Genomic DNA, 18,282 nt, shown 5'->3' with positions numbered 1-18,282 from the left:
CTCTTTCTTTGTGCCCCTGCCCTAGTCAAGATTATTCTTTTTAACACACTATTTCTCCCTGGTGCAGAAAAGAGCAACAAGGATGATTAAAGGCCTCGAAAAAACGCTCATATAAAGAAAGATTTAAAAGATTGGGGTTGTTTACCTTGGAAAGGAGATGAATAAGAGGGTCATTATATATGCATATAAAATAATAAATGATATCAAGAAGGCAGATCAGAAACTTCTGTTCTCCCTGTCTTATAACATAAGAAGAAGGGAAAAATTTAAAAAGTGGATAATTCAGAACTGATCAAAGGAAATACTTTTTCACACAATATGTAATTAGACTGTGGGATTCAGTGCCATAGGAAGTCATTAAGGCCAAGAACTTGACAAGATTCCAATAGGGATTGGGTATTTATATAGTTTTCAAGAAAATCCAGAGTTGTCATAATTAATGATGACTAAAACTTTGGAAGGGCTATTAAACTTTTTGCTCCTGGGTTTAAGCCAGTCTCTAACTATTAGAGACCAAGATGAGACCTATATTTGGAATAGACCAGTGTTTCCCAAACTTGGGACACCACTTGTGTAGGGAAAGCCCCTGGCGGGCCGGGCCGGTTTGTTTACCTGCCATGTCCGCAGGTTCACTGCTCTGGGCCAATGGGAGCTGCTGGAAGTGGCGGACAGTAGGTCCCTCGGCCCACGCTGCTTCCAGAAACTCCCATTGGCCCGGAGCAGCGAACCGTGGCCTGTGGGAACCGCGATTGGCCAGACCTGCGGACGCGGCAGGTAAACAAACCGGCCCGGCCCGCCAGGGGCTTTCCCTACACAAGTGTCCCAAGTTTGGGAAACACTGGAATAGACTATTAAACATCTGTTTACTGCTGGGTTCTTATACCTTCCTCTGAAACATGTAGCTCTGGCCACTGTCAGAGGCAGGATACTGGACTAGATGAACCTTGGATCTGATCCAGTCTGGCACTCCTGTTTCTATGTTCCTCCTCCCACCCACTCTTAACACCCATGTTTTTCCTATAACTCCCAGCAATGCCCTCTCTTTCCCATTCCTCTCCGTGCCACCACAACTCCCCTCCTCCATATCCCCCCAAATCCTGGTCCTTCAGAACACCCCAGTTCTCTGCCAATCATCTACTACCCCTCGTGATCCTTAATATGTATCAAGTCAGTGATGAAGCCCCAGAGCATTCCAGGTGCTGTCACTTTCGTTACAGAAATCTAACCCTGTGAAGTGCACAGATGGATCCAACTGCAAGCTTGGCCCCAAGCCCTGAGCAATCTGGGAGCTCAATCATGGAGCTCACCACTAATCCCACAGTTTATGATCATCCCACACATACAAGGCCAGATCCTTGGCCCCACTGCTGATTGCTTTGTGCTAAAGCTGCCCTTATGGGGCTGATGGGGATTTCCTTTGTGTAGGCATAGCCCTGAGGGGCTTAATGCCAGCACAGCCAGCTCTATGCTCTCTATTCCCAGCACCTTCCTCCTGCAGCACGGTGGGGCGCGTCAGGCACAGGCGGGAGTGTGATCAGAGTATGCTATGCCATCCTGTGCTAGTGAAATGGCCCTAACAGGTCATTCCAGCTGGTGCAAGTTGGAGTAGTCCTGTGACTGTTACAGCTTGTGCCAGCAGCCAAACCAGCCTTCACCAGGACAGGGGGAGTGGAAAAGTGGTGGAAAACCACTTCCCTTAGGTGTGTAAAGCAGGGCTCAGGCACACCTGAGGATCTGGTCCTCTCTGTCTATAGGTTTCCACAGTGAAGGCCTGGTGTGCTCCGGTGCTCACTTGGGTGTCTAGGTCAACACAGTGACACTTCTGGCTTTGGTATCTTTCTAGCACCAGCTAACTTGTGGAGGAGCCAGCCTACAACAACAACGATTCCTTGATTGTTCTTTCAAGGGAAGTGGTCTGTGAATTAAAACTGTCCTATTCCTCACTGCCTAAAAATCAGTCTTTATGAGTGAAACTTGGGAGTTCAGAAAACTGGCTGCTGCTGAGAACATGTGGGCTGAAAAATCACAAACCACAGGGAAAACACATGTAATTTTTGACTACACAACGTATAAACATCTGTCCCTGAAAGAAGTTTCACAGGCTAGGTTAAGCATTCCAATGCGCAGACACATTGGTTACTCCAAACAAAAGTGAGAAATAGTGCTTAAAATACAAGTCTGGCTTCACCCTGAACTATGGAGTTGGGTGACCTTTTTTTGGCAAATAGTAAATTCATTGAAATATGCAGTTTTCAGTTTTTGCCAAACTGCATTTAGAGAATAGTTTCAGCCAAAATAAATAAATAAATAAATAAAGGACAAAAATACTGAAAATGTCAAAACATTTTGTAACATTTCATTTTGACCTTTCCTTTCAAAACGGTGTTTTGTTTTGAAATCTAGATAATTTTAAAAAAAGGTGAAACCACCAAAAAAATGGCCCAAAACAAAATGAAAAACTGAAATAAATTTAGTTTGGGTTCAAACATTTTGTTTGAAAAAATATATATATATTTTTTTGTTTTTTTTGGTTAGTGAGACACTGAAAAAAATCCAGTTTTGGTTCAACCTGAATCAATTCCCCTCCCCTCTCCCCCAGCTTTCAGTTTGGCTTGAACTGAAAAATCAATTATTTTTTCCATGCTAATTATGACCAATGTCTCCATGAAACAGAAACTGAGAAACACCTTACCATTTGCTTTTTATTCACACTCTTCTTGCGATTCTCATTTTTGCTCTCATCTTCATACACCAAAACAAAGTCAATTCTTCGCTGGCCATCGTTAAAGAACAAGGAGTCAGGTTTTTGATCAAACTCTGCCTGTAAGGAGTGCAGAACGTTTTAATTATGAAGATCTTTGCAAGCCAGTTCTTTTTGTTTGTTGACTATGTACAGAAGTTGAGGAGTAGAAAAACTCAATGTCAAGTCGTTACAGTAGCAACAAAACTCAGGATCAAACTGTTCCCTTTTGTAAAGAGCCAGGTCTCTGTATGACATAAGGACAGCAGAACTTCTACCTAATTTTCTCCTTCAAAAATTGCAGATTAACTTTTGCAAATATGGCAAAGGAAGGAGCTTAGGTGACAGTACCATTACCAAATAAGGCATCTGTCAGGTAATGTACGTACCATTGTGATATACTGTTACAGATCCATGTTATAAAACATTTTGTTTCCTGCAGGGACTCTCACAATAACTGGCTTCCCGTCTTTCCCAGAAACTTTGCCAGAAGTCTGAGCTTCTCAACAACTGAAAAATCCTTTCATGGCTCCATACACATTAATATCCATAAGAACCAGTGCCACATGCACGACCCTGAACCAGAGAAGGACACGGCCACAGTGCAAATGCATTCACCAAACGTAACGCATCCCATGTGGATATACTTCTTATTTTTATTAGCAAAATCTCAGCAGGCACAGAACATTGTTAAACACCACACATCCATCATGTTATAATATATGCCAAAATCAAAAAGATTAATATATCCATAAACCATCACCCAGTCCCTAGAGGAACATAGGATAGATTGTCATATCCACTAATAACATCTTAATGTGTTAATTCATGTGTATGACATTTTAGGCACAATTGATGATGGGTTTGATGGAGAAATTTGAATGCTAGAGTTACGTTTTTGCAGTTAGTTTGTGGGAATACTTGTGGGCATCACCATGTGTAATAATGCTTAAGGTTAAGATTTTGTCACAGTTATTTTTAGTAAAAGTCACAGACGTGTCATGGGCAATAAACAAAAATTCATGGAAGCCAGTGACCTGTCTGTGACTTTTACTAAAAATCACAGGGGAGTGAGGGGCTGAATGCTGGGGGGGACTGAAGCCCGAGTCCTGCAGAGAGGGACTGACAGCTGCAGGGCAGAAGCTGAAGAGGTCTCTTACAGTCACAGAATCCATGATCTCCATGATGAAATCATATCCTTAATAATGCTCATCCTCACATTCATTTTGTTAACAACTAAACCTTAATGTCATTAGAATTCTCACCCCGTTTGAAGAAGTGGGTGTCTGCGTGGCTTAGGTTAAACTGGAAGCTGTTCATGACATTGGGCCAGATCCTCAGCTGCTGTAAACTGATATAGCGCCACTGAAGTCAACAGAACTATGTTAACTTATTCCAGTTTAGGATCTTATTTCTAAAGTTGCATGAGAGAAGATATGTATTCCTAAAGGCTTGCAAAACTGCTGAAAACAAGAACTTCTTTCCCTGCCTTTCCTATATTGACCCTGATATCAAAGTAACGACTTGTATGAGGCTTTACTCACTGTTGTTTGAATGGTAATGTTACCTATTATTACTAACGAGTTTGGATACAGCTGCTATAAATTACTCCAGGCTTTAAAGGTTTGGGATAATTAATGTTTCAAACTTCTTGACATCCAGCATCTTTAGCTTATTGCAGTGACACAGAATATCTGTCTGAACCAAATCAATCAGCAGTTCTCATTTCTTAGAATTATAGGAGTTAGAGCTGAAAGAGACCTATTAGATCATCCAACTTGGCCATTCAAAGATTGTCTGCAACAGCTGTAGTTTTAAATATAAAATGCAGCACTGCTAGTGCTATCTCCAGACTAGTTTTAAATGTCTTGTAATTGGGTTTAGCTGCATGGTGTCTACATTCTAGTGTGGGGGTGGGGGAAGAGGCCTGACATGAGCCCGCATACCCCACCCCTTCTCTGATTGGTGATTCCTGAATTGAAGAGTCATTTTGGAAAAAATCGTGGCAATAGCAGAAGTTTCCAGAAAACACCGGCCCTAATGATCATATACTTCCTTTTCCACAGGACCCATGCCTCATTCAGTATGCAGGATAGATGTATAAAGGGGCCAAATGAAGGCTGCATGGGCAACCTTAAATATGGTATCTCCTAACTTTTGAGTGCTTGACTTTGCAACCTAATTTTCTTTTAATAATGTGGAGAGTTTTTTTTTTAACGTAACAGTATATAGACTATCATAACGGGGAGGGGTAATAACACTACAAGCCTACAGAGGCTGGCCATTCCCCAGTGTCCTACATTTCAATAGCATTCATATGTATCACCTTTTATGTAGCTGAAAGATTAAGCAATTTTATTGCAACTTCATGAATCCAGGTCCACAAAGGGTTCACAGTTGTGAAAATATAGCTGGAAGCCCATTTTTCAAATGTAATCCCACCGGGAAGCCTTTGTTTAACTTTTGTTTATAGCTACTGTAAATAGTGTCCAGTTTTCCCCACATTACACACTTTATAAAGCATTAGAGTAAAATAACAGATTAAACATGGGTATTTATCATTTTGTTCTGTGGCACCTTTAAGACTAACAGATGTATTGGAGCATAAGCTTTCGTGGGTGCGTCTGACGAAGTGGATATTCACCCACGAAAGCTTATGCTCCAATACATCTGTTAGTCTTAAAGGTGCCACAGGACTCTCTGTTGCTTTTTACAGATCCAGACTAACACAGCTACCCCTCTGATACTTATCATTTTGTTGTATGATCAAAATTATGAAATTCAAAAATTTACATTAATGTAATATTAAGTGCTATAAAGTTAAAATGTTTAAAGTCGGGAAATGCAAAAACTCAGGTTCCAATAGTTCAATTGTGTTGTACATCCCATATATTTTATTGCATAGCTTTTGTAACGTTCAGTAATAGATTAAGCAACACATTTAATTGAAAAAAGAGGGAAATAGAAAATAACATATCTGTGTAATGCAGCTAAGTTAACAAAAAAATAAGATTCCAACAGAATTGTTATTTCATCTATTCAACCATAATGTTATATTATTATACTCTCTTACTTTTCATTTTCAAGTTTAAAACAGTTAAAATGATGCTTCAAAATGCTGTTATCAGGGAATAAATTCAGTCAGAGCTCCAGTAAATATTTTCAACCCCTCCCCAGAGTTTTTATAGCATGTGAGTGGAGGGGACTCCAGGAAATACTCTATAAGAATTTAAATTTATTATTAAAATGAGTTGAACTGGGCTGCAAATTTAATGAGTTCTGCTTAAACACCAATGGCTTAATATAGCCCAAACATTATAGACAGGACCTTTGTATCTGATAGCCCTTTGTTTGGGAAGAAATAATCATGGGTCCAATTTTCAGAGCCTCAGTTTAATCAGCTAATACATTTTCAGTAGGGATGCAGATATCACTCTTCCAGTCTGACGTTATAATAATGCCCTAATATATAGCAGATTGATATTGATCAATACCGTTAAACAGTATGAAACAATACATTTACCTGGTGAATAATTACATTTAGAACATATTATGTCATGTTTTTGAAGACTCAAAGCACTACACAGTACACTCCAATCAATCAATCAAATACCACAACACCCTTGTGAGGTAGGTACCAGTTATGCTAATTTTATACATAAGGAATCCGAATGAGAGGAGATGGGCTAGACTGTGGGTAAATGTTTCAAATGCATCTAAATAATTTAGGAACCTATGTTCCATTTTCAAAAGTGATTTAGACACCTAAGTCACTGAGGTACTTTTGGAAATTGTACCCTGTAATAACAATTGCCCTGAATAAAGAGTGGAGTGTAACGTCTATGTCCTAGGAGCCAGACAAAGGAACAAATTGTGACTCAGAGTCACAGTCCTCTGCCCTTTCCTGGCTCTGTATTTAGTAAATTACTGTCCCTGTGAGCCTAACCAGCTACTATGGCAAGTGAATTAAGCGGCACTGAGGCAGAGCTGTGCCCTCTGCCCATTTCTCTCCACTTCCTTCCCATCTACTTGCTAATATGAGCAAGTATCAGGCAAGTAGCCCTTGCTCTCTCACTGTCAGGACAAAGCTGCAATCTGAACAGGGAAATAAAGGGGATTTTATCCTGAACAGCTAAGTAAGGTCTGGGATAACTTGGCTGGCAGTGACTGGACCAAGGCCACGTGGCGAATCAGTGAGAATCTGTAGTGGAACTGAGGACATCCTGACTCTCGGTCCTGTGCTCTAGATCACTGGGCCTCTCTAGCACAGAATGCTATTTGAACGTTTTGTCATACATATGTGAAACCTAGCTGCACGAGACTTCTCCAGCAGAAGATGAGAGGATAACATTCTAGCAGTGAGCATTCTTCAGCAGCAGCTTACGTCTATGCTCCAGTTTCATGGAAACAATGCCACATGACATTAGCCAGAGTGAAATGTGTCTACATTTACAGTGGTTTCTCAGGACACTCGAATGGTCTGTGGGTGGAGACATGGAAGATCAGTAAAAAGATGAGAATGAAGAAAAATGAGTGAGCTAGTAAAAGCCAAGATTGTTGTTTATTTATCTTTTACTACACCATGAACAAGCACAATATTTTAAGGTCAGTAGATAATCTAACAGGAGTACTTGTGGCACCTTAGAGACTAACAAATGCCACAAGTACTCCTGTTCTTTTTGCGGATACAGACTAACACGGCTGCTACTCTGAAACCTAGATAATCTAAGTGACAAGACCCTCTGCAGGAGTGACTTGTCCAACTAGCATTTTTATGGCAGAAAACCTAAGATCACACTATCTTTGCAATTATGGAGGACAACTTTCACAAGATTAATTGCTCTTCAGTAATTTACCATTGTAGTAAAAATGTGCCTGCCTTGGACATCAGGTTATATATACTGGGCCTTATTTGCAGCTGATGTAAATCCCTGTTAGGGTGACCCGATGTCCTGATATTAGGGGCTTTGTTTTATATAGGCAACTATGCTCCCTGCACCCCCACTCCCAAAGTATCCTGATTTTTCACACTTGCTATCTGGTCACCTTAATCCATACAGCACTAGTGAAGTCAATAGGACTGTGTCATTTTACACCGCCTGAGAGTCTGACCCATTGTTTTGCTTTATCTTTAGATTATTTTTCCCTTACACATAGAATAATATAACCATAACACAAGACCATAGAATCTCCTTTGCACTAGTGTAGGCTGCTTTTTCATTGATATTCAAGTGCCAAGCTCACAATTCATATTATGACTCAGACAGTTCTATTAAAAATCAAAAGAACTATAGTGCTTTGCTGAATTTCCTTTTGTTGCCAGATGCCATCAGCCTGACATGGAATTAAGTTCTGGTCCCCGGATGTCAGCAGTTAGTCTGGAAACAAGTTACCCTTTTGTCATGCCCGGAGCTTAACTACTCAACTCTGTCTGAAAGGAACTCAGAAAGACTAAAACAAAATAATATCCATATGGCTTGGGACCTCTTCAGGCCAGAGATTTTCTTCATTGTGTGAATTACACAGAGCCAGATGCATTGCTGGCACTTGAAATAATAACCGTGTAGGCCCCTAGTTCTGCCACTCTTGCACTGAGTAGCACTTTACTCTGTAATATTCAGAAAGGCTCCATTGTCCCTTGACCTAAAAGTCACAAAGCACATGAGACGGTCAGAACAGCGGGAGGGAAAGCAGCATTTTAGAAAGGCTGAAGGGATGCAAACTAAGAGTTGGGTAGGCTGGACAGCAGGAAGCTGCTGTAAGGCTGGTCTACATGGTGCGGCAATGTGCACTACAGGGATGTGATTTCTAAAGTACTCCAACATGTGCTCGCTGACTGGCCTGTGTAAACCCTGCTGGCTCACATTAAAAGGTCCCTAGCACGCATGAACATAGTGATGGTGAAAGGGCAGATTTTGGAAAAGATGTTGCACCGCTAAAGTTGTAGTACAAATCTTTCACAAGTCTGTGCTTGAACAAGTGACCTGTTGGGTGTTCAACCAGAGGCCTGTGCATGACAAAGCATTCACCATTTACTGGGGATGTTTTCCGAGATATGTTTTGTATCCCCCATGACAAGATGAATGCTGCTAGTGTTGCAAGTGGTGGTGCAGGTGTAACCCACACACATTCTGGGTGTGGTCTTCTGTCCCATCTAGTGGCACTTAGAGCAGGGGTGTCCAACCTGTGGCTCCAGAGCCACATGCGGCTCTTCAGAAGTTAATATGCAGCTTCTTGTATAGGCACCAACTCCGGGGCTGGAGCTACAGGTGCCGACTTTCCAATGTGCTGGTGGTGCTCACTACTCAACCTCTGGCTCTGCCACAGGCCCTGCCCTCACTCCAGTGTAATGAAGTGCTAAAAAAGAGATACGTTTTTAGCAACAATGAGATTAGTAAGCATCAGTTAAAAGGAAAACTTTCCTATACGGTTTCAGTACCCCAACATGTAAAAGGAGAAAGCTGCTTCCCTTCTATTTACTGAATGAAGCTCAGTACTAAAACTAAAGCTTTTGCACCAGTTAGAACAGAGAAATATACTGGGAGTCATTAGTACCCCCTTGACTTAAGAAAACTGATGGTAACTGCTGACATATGATGATGTCAAAGCCATTTGACTGCGCTGTGCTAACTTAGGTTAGACATCCAGCTGACTTCCTGTTATATTTTTCATGTAACTTTTGCAACTGACACAAGACATTTGTTAAGCTTTATGAGGAAGAGGCCAGAAGTCTTTACCTTTACATAAGGCTGAAGCCAGCGCTCCCTTGTAGGACTAGTTTTCAGCCCCCATATAAGGGAAGGGGTGGGGAAATTCACACTTTCAGGATCTTTGGGTGCCCTCTAAGGCTACATCTGCACTGCACTCCACTCCACTGATGGCAGCGTGTAGGGTATGTGTAGCTACACAATACAGCGGAAACCAAGATGCATCCACACTGTGGTGTATAGCTACACATGTTGGTTAAAGACTCTGGCAGCTGGGATGCAGCAGGGCTTTCCCTTCTGGAGCCTTTCCCTACTACCAGAATCTTTCCCTGCGGTGGGGAAAGACTCCAGCAACAGGACAGTACACTGCTAAAAGAAGCAGTGTAGACAGGGAAGCACTGCTTGGGCAGGGAGAGAGCTGTACAGGGTATGTACACGGGTATATACACACGCTTCAGGCATGTCTTTACTTGCCTAAGCCATGCCTCACAGTTTACACTATTTATACTGGGCTAGGGGAGCTACCCACGTATATACTCTACATGCTTCTTTCGGCAGCATACAGTGTAGACGTACCCTCAGGCCAGACGTTGAATGTATTATTTCCCTCCTGTGCGTTTCTATGGTATCTGGGTACGTCACAAACATTAATGAATTTATCTTCACAATACCCCTCTGAGATAAAGTGGCATTATCTCCATTTTATAGACTGGGATGGGTGCATGGGAATGAGGCACACCAAGATCAAGCCAAAATTGACAAGTGTCTACTAATTCTGGGTGCTCAACTTAAGATACCACAGGCCTCATTTTTTTTTAGAGTACTTAACATTTTTTACAGCCCTTTATTTGTTCAAAGCATAGCTCGAATCTACTTCACTTGCAGCTGTGAATTCTCAGCACTTCTGCAAATCTGGCCCTTGTCTTGCCTGGTACACCCATAAAATAGGGAACACACCAGTAGTGGTCACCTTTGAAAAGCTTGGTTTAAGTGACTTGCCCTACATCACATTGGCTCCCTCCCCGGATCCCCGCCTCTTCCCCAGGCTCGCCATTCCTCCTCCCTCCCCAGGAGGGAGGCCCTGGAGACGCAGGGGGAGTGCGGGGCCGGGGTGAGTGAGAGTCCGGCCTGGCCCCGAGTGCAGGCAGGACTCAGTCGGGCGGTAGGGAGAGTAGGGGGGTGGCCCACGGGGCCAGGCGGTGGCTATTCTCCCCCCCCGGGCAGCGGGACTCGGGAGCAGCCACTGCTGCAGCTCCCACTGCCGCGGGGGGAGGAAGCGGCCCCTGGCCAGTCGCATCTGGGCTGCTGCCCAGCTGGTGCTATCCTGCGGCGGCCCCGGGGCGGAGGCATCGGCAGCCCAGCCCCGTTCGTTCCCCTGTGGGACCCGAACGGGACGGGGGGGCTGGGTCCCAGCAGCAGGCCCGGGCTTGGGGGGCTCGGGCCCGGGCGCCAGAGTCCTGCCTGCACTCGGGGCCAGGCCGGACGCTCACTCACCCCGGACCCGCGCTCCCCCTGCGTCTCCGGGTCCTCCCTCCAGTGTTTGTGGAGGAAGGGTTTTTTTTTTTGCCCTGCCCCCTCCCGCCACGACCCTCTCTCACCCGCCCCGCGTCCCGATATTTGACTTGGGTGATCTGGTCACCCTACACGGGCTGCACATTTCTACTATATTAATGGAGGGGGTGCGGGGTCTGGGAGGGAGTTGGGGTGCAGGAGGGAGCTCCGGGCTGGTGCAGAGTGTTGGTGTGCAGGAGAGGATGAGGGGTGTGGGCTCTGGGAGGGAGTTTGGGGCAGGAGGGGGCTCTGGGCTGGGGCAGCGGATTGGGGTGCAGAGTCTGGGAGGGACTTTGGGTGCAGGAGGGGGTTCTGACCTGGGGCAGGGGATAGTGGTGCAGAAGTGGGTGTGGAGTCTGGGAGGGAGTTTGGGTGCAGGAGGGAGTTCTGACCTGGGGCAGGGGTTTGGGGTGCGGGAGGGGTTGCAAGGTGTAGGCCCTGGCTGGGATGTGCTTACCATGCCGCTCCCAGAAGCGGCAGCGGCCGGGTGCTGCTGGCACGTCTCTGCGTGCCCCTTGGGGGGGAAGGGGACAGTGGGTCTCTGTGCGCTGCCTGCGCCCGCAAGCACCACCCCCACAGCTCCCATTGGCCCGTTTCCAGCCAATGAGAGCTGTGAGGATGGTACTGGGAGCGGGGGCAGCACACTGAGATGCTTCCTCCCCCTCCCCCCGTGCCAGGGGCACGCAGAGACATGCCATCAGCAGCTGCCCACTTCTGGGAGCGGCGTGGGGCCACAGAATGCAGGCAGCCTGCCTGAGTGCCCCGCTGCGCCGCCGGAGTCATGGCAGGCTGGACAGAAATGTTAGACAGGCTGCATCCAGCCCACGGGCCATATTTTGCCCACCCCGTACTAGAGTAACTGGTAGCAATAGTAGGCTGTTATCCTCTGCGGGCCATCCACTAGAATGGCATGACTCACACACTTTGCTAGTAGAATCCACAGCTTAAAAAGGAAAGTGTTAAGCAACTTAACTATGGGCAGCTACCAGCTTCCTTTATGATTACTTACTACATTTATTTCTTGAACTGATTCCTGTGTTACTGAGGATGAAGTCAAGAATCCTCTTGTGTTGTTCTAGACCTAGTTGTTGTTGCAAGAAGCAATCTTCTAAGTTGTCTTAAAAAATTGCTCCTCTACACTTTGTCATATAACGTTTGACACAACATATGTATGTTGCTTAAAGCGATAGGCACCTTGTTAACACCTAAATCCAACAGTACTAAACATGCTCAGTAGAGTAATGAAACCCAGAACACTTCTTCCTGGCTCATTCCAAATTACAGATATCCTAGAAATTAAGGGGGTATGTTTTCAGACCAGTTTGAGGCCTGACCTCCATATTTATGTGTGTAATCTGAGATCACATTTTGCACCCTAAAGTGAAGTGTCAGTGCAAATCTGAGTAGCTGCAACCCTAACTTACATGAATCGTGGCCACAGTCTAGTTAGAGATGCAGCTATTCAGACTCATGCATGAATCTGAGCTGCAGGCACTAACTGCAACTGCAAAAGGAAAGCCACTCTTCTGGAAGCCTACCCTTAAATTCTACAAAACACTTTAATTTCATTGGAAATCTAAAGGTAAACTTAAAGTGAAAGAATACTCACCCACTCTGAAGTATGAAGCTTTTGCTGGTCGGGTGCTGTTCCATAGCTGGGAACAATAGTCTGTGCCAGTTCTTCCAAGACTAAAAAACAAACAAACAGAAGTATAACATTGTAGTGCATCTTTTGTAGCTTTTAAATAAGTGGCTTGGTGGCAAAGTGCTTTACTGCACTTCACATTTTCAGGATTTGCTTAGTTTTGCCCTTCCACACTTTCAAATACAGTCAAGCTTGATTAATCAACATACATTTATACAGTTGGGGTGATTCTTGACTCCTTTAGACTGATTTTGTCTATGGAGTTACACTAGCAAATCTGGATAAAGAATAATACCCTTAATTTTTATTTGGAGTAGAAGACTTTGTATTAGCACCTCACTGTTCATGGTGGAAGAAAGGTTATCATTAAAGCACCTTTACCCACATGCTAAATAGTACCTTACTCTGCAAGGAGCCCTGTTCATATAATATAACTGAAAAGCCAATGGGGTATTTGCCAACTTAGGCCTGGTCTACACTACGAGGTTAGGTTGAATTTAGCTGCGTTAGGTCGATTTTATAAGGAATGCGGCTACACAACCAACCCCGTTCCGACGACCTAAAGGGCTCTTAAAATCAACTGCTGTACTCCTCCCCGACGAGAGGAGTAGCGCTAGAGTCCACCTTCCTGGGTCGAATTTGGGGTACTGTAGATGCAGCGCTGTGCAATTCAATGGTATTGGCCTCTGGGAGCTATCCCAGAGTGCGCCAATGTGACCACTCTGGACAGCACTTTCAACTCTGATGCACTAGCCAGGTACTCAGGAAAAACCCTGGGAACTTTTGAACATAGGCGTGCGCAGCCCATTTCATTAGGGTGTGCACCCAGGGAACCTCGCCCTAGCCCTGCCCCTGCCATGCCCTAGCCCCGCCACCACCCTGCCCCCATCCACTCCCTCCTACTTCCCGCCCCCTGACTTCCCCCCTCAGAACCTCCAACCCCCCCTGCTCCTTGTCCCCTGACTACTCCCTCCTGGGACCCCTGCCCCTAACTGCCACCCAGGACCCTACCTCCCTGCTTCTTGTCCCCTGACCGCCCCCCTAGGACTCTACCTGTCCCCTGACTGCCCCGACCCTTATCCACACCCCCACCCCCAGACAGACCCCGGAACTCCCACGCCTATCCAACTGCCTCCTAGCCCCTGACAGGACCCCCAGAACTCCCGACCCATACAACCCCCCCTGCTCCCTGCCTTCCCCAACCCCTCTCCACACCCCTGCCTCCTGACAGCACCCCCAGAACTCCCAACTCAGCCAACACCCCCCAGCTCCTTGTCCCCTGACCACCGCCTCCAAAGACTCCCCCCATGACCCCCCTTGCTCCCTGTCCCCTGACTGCCCTGACCGCTATCCACCCCCTGCCTCCTGACAGACTCCGGGACTCCCATGTCCCATCCAACCCCGCCCTGCTCCCTGACCGCCCCCTCCAGAGACCTCCGCCCCTAACCACCACCCCATAATCCCACCCCCTATCCAATCAGGGGCGACAGGTTTGTATGATTTTTGGTGGTGCCCAAGCAGAGCTGTCCCAAGCATAGGATGGATTGGGGCAACCGCCCTGGACCCCGTGCTTTGGGGGGCCTTGTGCTTCAGGGGGACACAGCGTCCAGGGCAGCCTGGGGGCTTAGTGGGGAGCCTGGCATCAGCGAGCAACCCGGCCCCAGCATGCCCCACCCCTTCCCCCAAACCCCCACCACTGAACAACGCTGGGAGCCAGTGGAGTGGAGCAGAGCGGGTTGGGGCCAGGTCACTTGCTGCTGCCAGTGCCAGACCCCCCGCTAACCCCTCAGGCTGCCCTGGACTCTTTGTCCCTCTGAAGAATATCGTGAGGCTCTCTCTGCCTGCAGCTCCCTCCCCACTACAGGGGAGGCACGGTCAGGAAGCTCTGGAACCGCCCCCCCACAGCTCCCATTGGCCGGGGTTCCTGGTCAATGGGCTGGGAACCAGGTCAGTGCTGGGAGGCGGGAGGGAGGCAGCGTACAAAGTTGCCCTGCCTCTGCCGAGACTCTCCCCTGCACGCAGGGATGCTGGGGAAGGAGGAGCTGCCCCCGAGGTGAGAGCACCCAACCCCCCAGCCCAACTCACCCTGTTCCCTGTCCCCCAACTGCCCCCGCCACTTCCAGTCCCCCCCCAACCATGAGGGAGGCTTCTAGCAGCATCTGGCTCAGCGCGGCACCATATATGCTGCCCTGCGGGAGCACATAGCACCACCCTCCCACAGCTCTGCCTGCCCTGCATTACGGTGTGCCCAGGCACACCCGACACACCCCCTGCGCACGCCTATGCTTTTGAATTTCATTTCCTGTTTGGTCAGCGTGGCGAGCTCAGCAGAACAGGTGACCATGCAGTCCCAGAATCACAAATGAGCTCCAACATGGAGCGAATGGGAGACACTGGAACTGATTACTGTATGGGGAGAAGAAGCTGTGTAGGCAGAACTCTGATCCAGCAGAAGAAATGCTGATATATACACCAAAATCGCACAGGGCATGGTGGACAGAAAATTAAGGAGCTCAGGCAAGCCTACCAAAAGACAAAGGAGGCAAACAGTCACTCTGGCTCACAGCCCCAGATGTGCCGCTTCTATGATCAGCTGCATGCCATTCCTTATCACTATCCCACCACTGTCCATGGACACCTGCAAGGTGGCAGCCTCACGCAACATGGAGGAGGATTTTGTGGATGAGGAAGAGGAGGAGGTGGAGGCGAATGCGCAGCAGGCAAGCGGAGAATCCATTCTCCCCGGCAGCCAGGACCTTTTCATCACCCTGGAGCCAATATTCCTGGATGCTGAAGGCGGAGAAGGCACCTCTGGTGAGTGCACATTTGTAACTACACTACAGGGGTTAAAAGCAATTGTGTTTAATGTTTGATTTTCCCTGAACAATTGGGATGCATTCGCGGCCAGTACAGCTACTGGAAAAGTCTGTTACCGTGTCTGGGGATGGAGCGGAAATCCTCCAGGGACATCTCCATGAAGCTCTCCTGGAGGTACCCAGAAGGTTTCTGGGGGGGGCTGCTTTATTTCGTCCTCCACAGTAGGACACTTTACCACGCCAAGCCAGTAGCAAGTAGTCTGGAATCATTGCAGCACAAAGCATGGCAGCGAATGGTCCTGGGTTTTGGTTGCATTCATGCAACATTCACTCTTTATCTTTCTGTGTCAGCCTTAGGAAAGTGATATCATTCATGGTCACCTGGTTGAAATAGGGGAATTTTTGTAAGGGAACAGTAATCCCCTCTGTTTGGTGATCCCTGGAGCATAAGACCCCGGTCATGCTGGGCTGCTTGCGCTTGGGTAAAAGGGATCCTCCCGGAGAATAGCCTCACGGGGGGGAGGGGTGTGCTGCACATCCACCCGAAAAGCAGTGTGCAGCTGAGCGGGCTCCATGCTTGCCGTGCTATGGCGTCTGCCCGGTTACCCAGGAAAAAAGTTACAAAAAGATTGTTTGCTGTTGCTTTCAAGGAGGGAGGGAGGAAGGGAGGGAAGACTGACAATATGTACCCGAAACCACACGCGACAATGTTTTTGCCCCATCAGGCATTGGGAGCTTAACCCAGAATTCCAATGGGCAGCAGGAACTGTGGGATAGCTACCCACAGTGCACCACTCCGTGAGTCGATGCTAGACACGGTATTGAGGACGCACTCCGCCGACCTAATGCACTTAGTGGGGACACGCACGATTGACTATATAGAATCGGTTGCTAAAGATCGACTTCTATAAAATCGACCTAATTTTGTAGTGTAGACATGCCCTAAGGTACTACTCAAGGCTTGTCTATGTGAGAGACTTTAGGGGTGGAGGGTTGGACAGAGATCTTGCTGTACCGAGGCAAACTCTTATTCTAGATATGTTGCATCGGGGTAATAAGTAGCTTTCACCAGAGCAACATATCTACACAAGGAGTTTGTAATGGTGCAGCTACACTGGTGCACAAAATCCGTGTCAACATTATCTCATTATGAGTCAGGGTGCCAGGATCTGGCTCCATGTGTACCAAGCATAGATAAACCCTGGCTGAGGCTGACTGTACTTGTTATGCAATAAGTTACCAGTGCCAGAGAATTCTTTATTTCAGGTCAAATGTGGTATAGGCAGTGACACTGCAACATTTACTCATGCCATTCTGAGAATGACTTCCATGTAATCTGAATGGATACCTTCCTAAGTATCACAAGCACAATAATATTAATGTACTGCCCTAAGCAATATCTTCCTCGCTTCTCTAGAATGGCATTCTGCAAAAGAATCTACATCCTGATTCCAGCAATGTGAGACTTCTCTTCTAAAATTACAATACAAAAATCAAGATGATTTAATGAAAGACACCAATCTGCATCTCTCAACACCGTAATCTAATATTGACCATCTATCAGTTGCCTACAGGCGGGAAAAGTGGCTGCCAATTCAAGCACTTAGTGAATTATAAGCTAATTATCAACCCCAAGAAATGTGTTAGAGGCTAATTATCAGAATATTTATGAAAGGTGAATCATTGTGAGCCATCAGGATTGTGACCTTCCCTAAGCTTTTAAATGTGAACTTGACATTATTCCCTTTTTGGATTCTAAAAAGAAAAGCATCAAACAACACACACATTTGAGGTTAGAGAAGAATGGGTGAGGAGAGAAGGTTACTGTTCTCTCCCCCATGTGGGGCAGCTGCTTTGACTCTTTCTGCTATTTTTCATGCCCTACATGCCTTAAAAATGGAAGGGATGGCCTTCACCGTGGAAAGGATCACTGGGGCACCGGCACAGAAGGGCTGAGTGGGGAGTCTGGGCCCCAGCATCAACACTCGCCAACAGAAGTAGGCAACTTGACTAGATGGTGTTTTTAGAAGGCTATTTAAACAAGTATCAGATAAACAGGCGAGACTCACCAACCTCACTAGTACTTAAATTACATTATATATGCCCAGATCCTCAGGAGGTGTAAATAGGTGTTACTCTGTTGATTATGCTGACTCACACCAGCTACGGATGTGGCCCTACAGTGCTTGCTGATCCAAGATGTAAAAAGACTTTGAATAGTGTACCACAAAGGAGAATAATGTTTATGGTTCCAAAACTGCACATTGTTAAAGCCCCGATTGCTTATAGTTTGGTTGTGACTTTGTAGTAGATGTTGAGCCATCAGTTCTAGAGCTCTAGTGTGGTGACAGTATTTACTCCAGGGAGTAAAGCAAAAACAACTCCATGAATTTTCCATCAGCATAAGCTTCAGAAACATTTGAGTCATAATCTAAATATTGGCCCAGTTGGATAATCAGAGTTGATCAGCTCTCAAAATAACCACTTCTGAAGCTGATGGGGGAATTTCAGAAAAATCTTAAACTCTGGCCAGTACAGACAAACATAAAACAGGAAGGAGCCCAGCAGTACAGTTGAAATATCAGACACATACTAAATCCTATTACGGGTAATCAGATAACAATGATACAATTCAGCATTTACTGCAAGGTTACCACATATGCACATCATTATTCTTTTTGTAAAGGCTCAATCCAAACCAGTGTATGGAAATGGGAATTACATATCTCCTGCGTAAGGTTTGTGTTCATCACTTATACTCCTAAGCACCAGTGCTTCACAGAGTTAAAGGCCTCTGCATATTCTATCTCTGTCTGTGGAATA

At 46.2% G+C, this 18,282-nt stretch overlaps 1 protein-coding gene across 1 annotated transcript in view; it reads right to left on the bottom strand.

The window, feature by feature from the left end:
• ANO6 (anoctamin 6) overlaps positions 1 to 18,282 on the bottom strand; it is a 113,306-nt gene that overhangs the window by 48,810 nt on the left and 46,214 nt on the right. The window contains exons 2-3 of the mRNA XM_054024824.1: positions 12,608 to 12,687; positions 2,693 to 2,821 (exon numbers count right to left, since the gene is read on the bottom strand). Coding sequence (XP_053880799.1) covers positions 2,693 to 2,821; positions 12,608 to 12,687 — 209 coding nt within the window. The remainder of the gene's footprint in view (positions 1 to 2,692; positions 2,822 to 12,607; positions 12,688 to 18,282) is intronic.

This window comes from Malaclemys terrapin, chromosome 1, assembly GCF_027887155.1.
Source record: "Malaclemys terrapin pileata isolate rMalTer1 chromosome 1, rMalTer1.hap1, whole genome shotgun sequence".
NCBI classification, from domain to species: Eukaryota; Metazoa; Chordata; order Testudines; family Emydidae; genus Malaclemys; species Malaclemys terrapin.
This window is presented reverse-complemented; position numbering and strand designations above follow the sequence as displayed.